Source organism: Globicephala melas, chromosome X, assembly GCF_963455315.2.
Source record: "Globicephala melas chromosome X, mGloMel1.2, whole genome shotgun sequence".
Lineage (NCBI taxonomy): Eukaryota > Metazoa > Chordata > Mammalia > Artiodactyla > Delphinidae > Globicephala > Globicephala melas.
Genome location: NC_083335.1, coordinates 2048539 through 2058374, shown reverse-complemented (window position 1 = coordinate 2058374; position 9836 = coordinate 2048539). Strand labels below are relative to the sequence as shown.

Genomic DNA, 9836 nt, shown 5'->3' with positions numbered 1-9836 from the left:
AGCTTAGCAGGGCCCTTGGAGATCATGAGGTCTGTGCCTTTCCCCAAATGTACGGATTAGGAAACAGAGCGGCCCCTCTCCTCTCTTTTCCAGGGGAGCTGACTCAGGGGAATTCAAGGCTGCTGCAGACACTAGCCAGGAAGCCTGGCCTCCCTCGGCCGCCCCTCATCCGTGCGGCGGCTGGCATCCCGGCTCTGCCTACCTTCTTCTCCATGCTCTCCCGGCCTTGAGCCCGCTCGGGCCCTGTCCCTGCACTCCTGTGTGATCGCCAGGAAACCACTGCCTCGGTTTCCCTACTTATAGCATGGGAAAGGTCTCCTCCGACTCCCAGACTGGTATAAGGACCAAATGAGGTCCTGGTGGCCTTGGGTCCGGAGGAAAGCAAACCGGGCCTGGTGACAGCACCCCCTCCCAGCCCCACCCCCAATGTCCAGCCTCCACCCCTTCCAGGCACTGAAGCCCAAATGCTATGACCATTAGCCGGAATCCGATGCATGAAAAAGGGAGAAGGTAGTGCCAGGGGCACCGGTGGTTGGGGACACTTGCAGTGCCGTCAGCTGGACCTTATGCCCTATCCCCTGTGGCGGCAGGAGGTGGCTCTGGGGGCCAAGATGCGCCTGGTCCTCGATGGGTCCCTTCGCTTCTCTTGAGGGTAGCAGGGGTGCCAGCAGAGACTCTTCGGTGCAACCGTCTCCCAGCCCAGGCCCTACCTAGGTCAGGGCCCCCCACCCCACTCCGGCACCCCAAGCTCGGAGACCCCAGGCAGCGGGGCCGTTGGGGGCCGGGGGCTGCAGGGGACATCCCGGAGAGGGGCCACATTGGGCAGAGCGGGCAGAGGCTTGCAGGTGGGAGGAAGGCGGGCGGGGGAGGTGGAGGGAGACGCCGGGCAGGCCGCGGCCCCTCCCCGCTCCCTCCCTGCGCGCCGCCGGCGACATTGCCCCTCCTGGGCAGGGGGCGGAGAAGACGGCGACGGGAGAGGAGGAGGCGGCGGCGGAGGCGGGATTTGGAGTTTCCCTCCGCAGCGGCGGCGGCGGCGGCCCCTCGGCTCCAAGCGAGGCCGCCGCCCGAGGCTCCGGTGGCGCTCGGCGGCAGAGGCTGTGGCGCTTCCCGCCGCCCGGGCTTCGGAAACTTCCCGGCCGCGACGCGCGGAGCCGGCGCAGGAAGCCGAGCGGAACGGAGGTGAGCGGAGGTGAGCGGAGCACGCGGCGCCCGGGCACCCACCCCACCCCCACCCTGCCTGGCCGCCCCCCGACGTGCGCTCCTCCACCCTGCACCCCCAAAGTCTTGCCAGAGCGCACCCCACAGGGCCAACGCACGCGCCTCTGGAGACCCAGGCACGCGCCCCTGGGAGATCCACTCAGTGCTACCATCGCACACCCCCCGTGCACATCCCGCCCGTGCACCTCCCGTGTCCATGGCCACGCACACCCCCTGACACAGGCGCGTGCACAAACCATGCACCGCGGACCCAGGTCCCTGCAGTGCACACACCAGCAGCCGCTAAGTCACCATCCACTACTGTCCCCAACTCAGGCCAGCACCCATCCCAGACGCTGCCACGCCTCAGTACACACCCAGGCGCGCGAGCGCGTGCGCGCGTTCACACTCACACACACACACACACACACACACACACACATGCCAAACACATCCCTGCGGTGTCTGCACTAACATAGCTCTCCTCACCGTGCCCCACCATCTCCAACTCCCCATATGCTCATTACAGACACCCCACCCACGTTCCCAGCCCAGAGACACTGCAATCCGCCCAGCCCTGAACAAACCCCAACACTAACCCCCACCCCAGAGGCCGACCCTCCCCACTCCCTGAAGCCAGGCCCGCTCCCCAGGCACACACCTCTAGCATCCCCAGCACGCACTCCCATACACCCCAACATGTATGCACACCTGCTGGATTCATGCTCTCCAGCACCCTGCCCCGCCCCCATCGCAAATAGCCCTCAACATCCCCCAGCACATCCCGAGTCCCTCCCACCACCACTCCCCAACACCTGGCACGCGGGCGCTAGAGGCTGCAGCGTTTGGTGGCATCTCTGCCGGGCGCCTCTGGCTCGCCTTCGCAGCAGCAGCTCACCATCCTGAGACCCCCAGGTGCCTCCCTAAACAGACCTTGAGGCTCCCCAGCGACTGGCTTGGCCTCTTCCCTAAGAGATAAGGAAGGCACTTGGGGTGCAAGGTACCGTACTTAGATGGGGGGGGAGGGGCGGGAAAGAGGAAGGGAGAGGCAGGCACTGAAATGGAGGCGGCCCAGCTGGGACCAAAGGGGCCCCAGTTGCTGGCACGCACGTAGTAGGTGGGTTTCCTGGGGGCATGAGTCGGAGTGCCGCGTGTGCCCGTCTGCCTGTGCGGTGGCGGCAGGGCCGTGTGCGCACGTGTGCTTGTGCGTGTCTGTTGGGGGCGAGTGTGTGACCCGCTGAGGAAACAAGCAGGAGTGGTGCCCTCCTGGGCTCCCTCACGCAACAATTGGTTTCATTCATTCATGCCTTCTTTTGTTAACGAGCATTTCTTCCGTGAGCGCCGCGTGCCAGGCCCTTCACTGGGGGCTGGGGCCAGCTTGGGGCCGGGCACACACCCGCTCCTGCCTTGGAGGAACTCCCAGTCCCGCGAGGAGACCGACCGGGAAAAGCAGAAAGCCATCCCCAGCGGAAAGTGGATTTGGTGGAAAAGACAGTGGATTTGGCAGGAACGCTGTCGCTGGGAGTTCTGCCCCTGGCCATGTGACCCGGCCGCGACAGCCGAAATTCTGCCACTCGGCCCGGCGGGAACCGTGTGTTTCGGGGAGGCGGGGGGGGGGGGGGGATGGAGGGGAGGCGGGGCGCCGCTCTCGGGAGGCTCCAGGGACCAGAAGGCGCACGCGGCGCGCGCGAGGCCTACGGGCAGCGGCGTTTCCGCGGCCTCCGAGGGGCACTGGCTGGGCCGGGCGGGGGGCCGGGGGCGCCCGGCGGGAGCTGGGGCGGCGGGCGCAGCGCCCACCCTACGGGAAGCGCGCGGCCTGGCTCCGCCCGCCGGAGGGGGCCTGCCGAGGCCCCGGCGCGCGGCGCTGCCTCCCCCTGCCCGGCGCGCCCGGGGAGCGGGTGCGGGGCGGGGCCGGCGCTGCGGGGGCCCGAGCGCGGGCGGGCCGGGCGAGGGTCGGGGGAGGGGGGCTTGGCTGCGTTCAGCCCTGCAGTGCGGAGGTGGCAACAGGTTCCAGTCTGTCCTGCTGCTGGCGCAGCGGGCGCTGCTGGCGCCGGGCAGCGAGCGCTCACTTTCGAGATTGAATCCCCCTCCTGAGCGCTCTCTCCCGGCGGGAGGGCTGGCCGGCAGGGGTCCGGAGCGAGGCTCAGGGGAGCCCCTTCTCGGGCGTTGCGAGGCGCAGGCCCCGCAGAACCCCAGCCCGGGGCGGGGGTTAGGGTTTCTTGGAGCCTAGTTCCCTCTCCCCTCACCCTTGCAGAAGTTGCCTCCCTTCTCATCCTCAGCTTCCCAGCCCGGCTCCGGTCACCTCCCCCAGGGAGCCCTCTCCAGAAAGCAGGGCTAGGCACCTCAGGAGCTCCTACCTCCAGGGGGTTGGCGACCGTCTCTCCAACCACGCTGAGCCCTCAGGACAGGGCGGGTGGGGACACGTATCTCTCCACCTCCCTGTCGGGTGCTGCCACCCCCACTGCCCACGACTCTGCCAAGCCAGACACCCCAGGCTGGCATGTTGCAGAGCCCCTTAGTGCCTTCAGCCCCTGCCCACCCCAGGCTCCTGCGCACAGCTGCGGCAGGCCTGGAGGGAGCCCCCAGGCTTGGGGCCCATGGGCAGGTGGCAGCCAACCTCTGTCTCTGGGAGCTAGGATGTGAGGGAAAGGAAATGCCCCCCACTCCGCTCCGGCCCAGCTGGCAACCTCGGGGAACTGAGCCCTGGAGCACAGAGGAGGGAGACAGAAACCTTGTGGGGAGGGGGGGATGGCTGAAGAAGGAACAGAATCAGGACAGGCTGCAGAGGAGGCCGGGACTAGGGGCAAGGGGACCCAGCCCAGCTGCCTGAGGCCCCTGGATGCATGTGGTGGGACTCAGCCCAGAGACCTAGACATGTCCCAGGCTGCTGGCGCACTGGGCCCGGAAGGGAGGGAGGGAAGGAGGGAGGGAGGAAGGGGGCGACTGGAGGCCCCTTCGAGGCAACTGGCTCTCTGTAAGCTGCCCTCTCCCCAGCATTACCTCCCACGTTTTCTCATCTTACTTTGTGGTCCGTGAGAGGAGTCTTCGGCAGCCACGCTGGACTGAGCCGTCCCAGAGAGTGGCCCTCCAGTGGCTTTGCACCCTCGCTCCTTAGTTACTGTCTTGTGGTGCTCATCCTGTGTGCACAGCTCTGCCTTCTTTTACTTAGTTCCTTGGGGTGGATTCCCAAAAGTGGCCAGAGGGTGTGGTGTTCTTCCCAGCTGTGGAAGCATAGTACCAAGTTAATTCCCACAAGGGCCACACCAACAGAGAACCCTCTAGCAACCAGCAATGGAGCAGTAGGCCAGTTTCACAGCACCCCTGCCAGCACCGGGAGCTCTCATTTTGAGAACATTTCACTAATGTGACAGGTGGGAGGTGTTACCTTGTTTTCTGTCGTTGTTACCTTGTTTTTTTTAAATTTACTTTCCTTCCACGACTGAGGTTGAACCTTCCCCCAAACGCCTTGGGCCGATCGCATTTCCTTCTTCGTGTGGTCTTTTCTGCTTCCTTCGCCCATTTATCTATAGGAGTCTTAACCTTTTGATTAAGCTGTATGAGCTTTATCTTATCTGCTGTACATTTTCCTTCAACTCTGCTGTTTGCTTTAGATGGGCTTGAAGCAGAGAAGGGACACAGACCAGACTTTTCAGAAACCTCCCCCACCTCGTTTCATTGTCTCAGCACTTATCACACCTGGTATTATCTTGTTCGGCCCCTCGGTTTATTACTGACCTGTCCTGCAGGCCTGGGAGTGCTGTGCAAGCAGCGGCCCGGTGTGTCCTGCCTGTTCGCCATCCTGTGTCCGTGGAAGGTATGGAGGACACCGTGGGCCTTTGCTGCAGGGCAGGGCTGAGGGGGGTTGAGGCACACAGGCCTGGAGGTAGGGAGAGGCCTTTGGAAGCTATGATGGTGACCCAGGCCGGTGCAGGGGGCAGAGGGGAATGTCCAGATGTGAGAGACATTTAAGTGGACATGACTCGGCTCTTGACAAAACGAGGAGCCAGGGGTGGCTCCCAGGATCAATAATGTGGTAAGAGAGAGCACCCCACTTCAGGGCTGAGAGCACAGAGCTCCCGGGGCCGTTGGCCTGGCCTGTCCGAAGGAAGCCACTGTGGTGCCCAGAAGCTGCCCTCTGCCTGCCCAGCCCTCCAGCTGGCCTTGGGCAGGGTTCTGGCCAGGAGGCAGCAGTGGGTTTCTGGTCCCGCTTCCCCCTCCCCTCCACGATTTCGCCGGCATCCCATGGTAGCCAAGGCGGTGGCTGTGAGGGGCCTGTTATATAGACTGAAGTCCAGTCAGGGCACGCGGTGGTCACCCCAAATGAGTAGGGCTGGAGGCAGCCTCTGGGGCAGGGCCACTGGGCTCCTGTCCCCACCCCTCCCCCTGCCTCCAGGGGCCTGACTGGCGCCGGCCAGGGGAGCTGCAGCTGGTCCCCTGCTGGGCCCCTGACCTGCCCTTGGCCTCTGCCCTGGCCCAGTCCCGCTTCGGTGGAAGCCCCGGCTCAGCGCGCCACTTGCAGGGCCCACTCAACTGCTGTCGAGGGCACCCGTTGGTTCGCTGCCCCCCTGAGCCCGCCCCCGCCGCCCCGCCCCTCCAAACGGCAACTCCACGTCCAAAGGCAGCAGCTTCCAAGGTGGAAGCTGGGTCCCACTGCCAGGAAGCGGCCGGTGCGCGGGCGGCAGTGGACTCGGCCTCCACGTGCGCGCCTGCTCCACTGCCCCGCCCTCTTCCCGGTGGCCGGGATCGGGGACTCCCTGCCCGCGGACGGCGCCCCTCGTCCCGCGGTGGCCGTGGCTGGGACGTCCGCGCGCGGCCGCTCGCCGCGGGATCACGCTCCAGGTCTCTCTCCTTTTGTTTTCTACGGGGGGGAGGAGGGCAGCTCCGAGAGGTCCGGCCGGCCGAGGTCCAGCACCTCGGCACCACCTCTATTACCCGGGCCCGCCTGGCCATGCGGGAGATCTCGGGCTGGACCCCCTCTCACGCGCACACGCCCCCCAAGTCGGAAGCTCGAACGTGGGGAGTGACTGCGGGCAGGCAGAGTGAGAGACGGACGCAGAAAGGGGGTGTGGGGGGAGATGGCTGCGGCCTTGGGCCCCCAGGAGTGGCCAGGAAGGGACCCACGGCGGCTCTCGAAGGGGCCGTTGGACCCCCAGCCTTCCTCTTCTGGGGGACCTCTCACTTCCCTTCCTGGGACGGGAAGCAACGCCGAGTGGCTGCCTGGGGCGTTTTTCTTGGGGCGCAAGGGGCGCCTTTCTGCATATCCTTACTGTAGGAGGGGTACGAGAAGAAAATCAGGCAGTAGAGGGGCGTCCCTGCGGGACCCTCGGCGCCCGCCTTCAGGACCCGGGCCTGGCTTCCCGTCTTGGCCCCCGGGCCAGCGCCCGTTGGCGGCCGGGCGCGAAGGACGCGAGCTCACGTCGCGCGCCTTCCCTCTCTCTGCAGCTCTCGGGGCCCGACGTGCCAGGAGCCGCGAGCCCATGGAGGGTCTGGGCCGCTCGTGCCTGTGGCTGCGCCGGGAGCTGTCGCCCCCGCGGCCACGGCTGCTGCTCCTGGACTGCCGCAGCCGCGAGTTGTACGAGTCGGCGCGCATCGGCGGGGCGCTGAGCGTGGCCCTGCCCGCGCTGCTGCTGCGCCGCCTGCGGCGGGGGAGCCTGTCGGTGCGCGCGCTCCTGCCTGGGCCGCCGCTGCAGCCGCCCCCGCCCGCCCCGGTGCTCCTGTACGACCAGGGCGGGGGCCGGCACCGGCGCGGGGAGGCCGAGGCCGAGGCCGAGGAGTGGGAGGCCGAGTCGGTGCTGGGCACCCTGCTCCAGAAGCTGCGGGAGGAAGGCTACCTGGCCTACTACCTACAGGGTAGGTGCGGGTGGTGGCCCGCGGGCACCAGCCCGGGGAGGACCCCAGCCCAGGGAGGGCCGGGCCCCACCTTCTGAGGACATTCATGATTCATTTGACCTTGGGCAAGCCCGGCCTCATTTTGTCTAAAGTGGAGGTGAGGTTTCCCTCCCCTGAGCATGACCTTGGGGAAGTCCTTCACTCTTGGGAGCCCCAGTTTCTGAGTCTGGAAAATGGGGAGAACCTGCCCTGACCTGGCTCCCTGGATGCTCAAGAATGGAATGCCCAGTTCGGGCTCCCAGCCCCCATCCCATCATATCACCCCCTCCCCCAGCTGCTCAGCCATGGGTGAAGGAGGCTGGAGCCACAAGAGGACAAATCCCGCTCAGCAAAGGGTCTGGAAGGGGGAGGGGAAGAGAGAGGGAGAGAAGCAGTGAAGGCAGGAGGAGGCAGAGAGCTCCCCCCTCCCCCGCCTGCCATGGTCATGGCAGGGCTTGGGGGTGGAGGGGAGATGGGCTGATACAGGCATGTTGGCTCCTTGCCAAGCCAAACACCCCCAGAGATCCAGGGTAGGGACGAGATTCCCATGAACCTACAGAGCCAGCTGTCCCCACCTCCCCATCCAGGAGGGTCATTGGCCTGTCGTCTGTTGCTCCATTCTGAATGCACAGGGACATAGAAATACATAAAATGTCAAATTTCCAGGCCCCCACCGCCATCCCCAGGGAAATAGTAGTTGTTTGTAGATGGAGATGTTCACTTCTTGGGACTTTGGGACCATCCAGGTGGAGCGCTGCACTCTCTCCCAGGCTCTCTGCCCCTTGGGGTCGACCTCATCCCTGAGGAGAGCACAGACACGGCTGTGACCCGGCCCCTGGCCTCGGGGTGCTCCTGGTCGACCTGGGTCAGGAGACCCCCCCAGGCAGAGAACTCACATCTGAACCTTTCCTCTCCTTTAACTGATGGCCGCTGTCCTCCCCAAGGCTGGCAGTACATCTAAACTCTGTTGAGCCCTCGTGCCTGCCTTGGCTTGGCCCTGGGGGGGTGTAAGGTCCTCTTTGGGTGGCTCTGCCCCCGCCTGGCGCCTTGCAGCTGCAGTGGGCCCTTGCCGTTCGGAGCAGCAGCCACCAGTGCCGAGCACACCACACGGGAGACCAGTGTAGGTCAGACTGCTGGCTTTCGAGTTCCTCTCGGAGACATCTGCCAGCCCCCTCAGGCATCGGAATTGTCCAGGGTCGGGTCCCTGTCCCCAGCCAGGGCGCTCGGCTACCCGGGATCCTCCCCTTGTCCCCTCCCAGGTGGCTTCAGCAGATTCCAGGCCGAGTGCCCTCACCTATGTGAGACCAGCCTTGACAGCCGTGGGGGCCCAAGCACAGCTCCGGTGCCCAGCCCAGTGGTGGGGCTCGGTGGCCTGTGCCTGGGCTCCGACTGCTCCGACGCGGAATCCGAGCCTGACCGAGACTCCATGAGCTGTGGCCTGGATTCGGAGGGTGCCACGCCCCCCCCAGCGGGGCTGCTGCCATCCTTCCCGGTCCAGATCCTGCCCAACCTCTACCTGGGCAGTGCGCGGGATTCGGCCAACGTGGAGAGCTTGGCCAAGCTGGGCATCCGCTACATCCTCAATGTCACCCCAAACCTGCCTAACCTCTTCGAGAAGAACGGCGACTTTCACTACAAGCAGATCCCCATCTCGGACCACTGGAGCCAGAACTTGTCCCAGTTCTTTCCGGAGGCCATCGCATTCATTGGTGAGGCCGCTCTGCACTCCCCCCTCCCTCCCCAGCCCCGGCCCTGGCTGCTGGCCTCTCCCACGTCTTCCCTGTCCCTCACCTGGGCTCCTCCAGGCTCAGCTGCCTCCCCAGAGCCCCGAGCCGGGATGGCCCTGCGGGGGCCGGGCACCACTGGAGCAGCTCCCTAGCTCGGAGGATGGGGCGGGGACTGCCAGGGACCCCCCGGAAGGCCACCACCCGCACCTCACGCGGGCCCCCCTCTGCCCCCACCTAGACGAGGCCTTGTCCCAGAACTGCGGGGTGCTCGTTCACTGCCTGGCCGGCGTCAGCCGCTCCGTCACCGTCACCGTGGCCTACCTCATGCAGAAGCGCCACCTCTCGCTCAACGACGCCTACGACCTGGTCAAGCGGAAGAAGTCCAACATCTCGCCCAACTTCAACTTCATGGGGCAGCTGCTGGACTTCGAGCGCAGCCTGCGTCTGGAGGAGCGGCGCGCCCGGGATGGGGGCAGCGGGGGGCAGGAGTCGGCCGCCTCCGACCCGCCCTCCTTCTTCACCACGCCGACCAGCGATGGCGTCTTTGAGCTGGACGCCACATAGGGCCCCGGGCCGTCCCCCAGCGGGTGCGCCCAGCCCAGCCACCCGCGTGCTGGGGAAGAGGAGGGAGGGGGCTCGGCCTGGGGGGGCGGGGAGAGCACAATACCTCATGTGGAGCTGTGGGACGAGGCAGGAGCCGGGAGCCCCTCCAGGGTGGCGGTGGGGACAGGCCTGTCCTACCCACTTGAAACATCCACAGGAATCCTATTAAACGTGCCTATGGGCCGGGCCTGGGGCCGCCAGCCTGACCCGCGCTGCTTGTGGGCGGAACCCCGCTCCAGAACCTGCCTCTTCTGCGACTGTTCCTTTTTCCTTCGGGAGGGGGGTGGGGATTCCCATCCCCAGAGACCATTCCAGGTGGCTGCACTCGGCCGAGCTGGCCGGGCGCCGAGCCCCCTGCGGCTTCCCTTTCGGGAGGGCCGTGGGCCCGTTCCGGCCACCTCGTCTGCCACAGGGACCCACTCCCTGTCCCATCCCTCTTCC

At 66.1% G+C, this 9836-nt stretch overlaps 1 protein-coding gene across 4 annotated transcripts; it reads left to right on the top strand.

The window, feature by feature from the left end:
• The first annotated feature begins 1044 nt into the window (after nt 1-1044).
• On the top strand, nt 1045-9618 carry DUSP9 (dual specificity phosphatase 9). 4 transcript variants are annotated; one of them, XM_060292306.1, is made up of 4 exons: nt 1045-1189; nt 6640-7047; nt 8325-8774; nt 9031-9618. In XM_060292306.1, the coding sequence occupies exons 2-4, from the start codon at nt 6675-6677 to the stop codon at nt 9354-9356; spliced, it is 1149 nt and encodes a 382-aa protein (XP_060148289.1). In that variant the 5' UTR covers nt 1045-1189; nt 6640-6674; the 3' UTR covers nt 9357-9618. The 4 variants fall into 4 exon arrangements, with proteins under 4 accessions (XP_060148289.1, XP_060148290.1, XP_060148291.1 ...); XM_060292307.1 differs by having other exon boundaries at nt 1062-1179; XM_060292308.1 differs by lacking the exon at nt 1045-1189 and adding an exon at nt 4203-5011.
• The last annotated feature ends 218 nt before the right edge of the window (nt 9619-9836 follow it).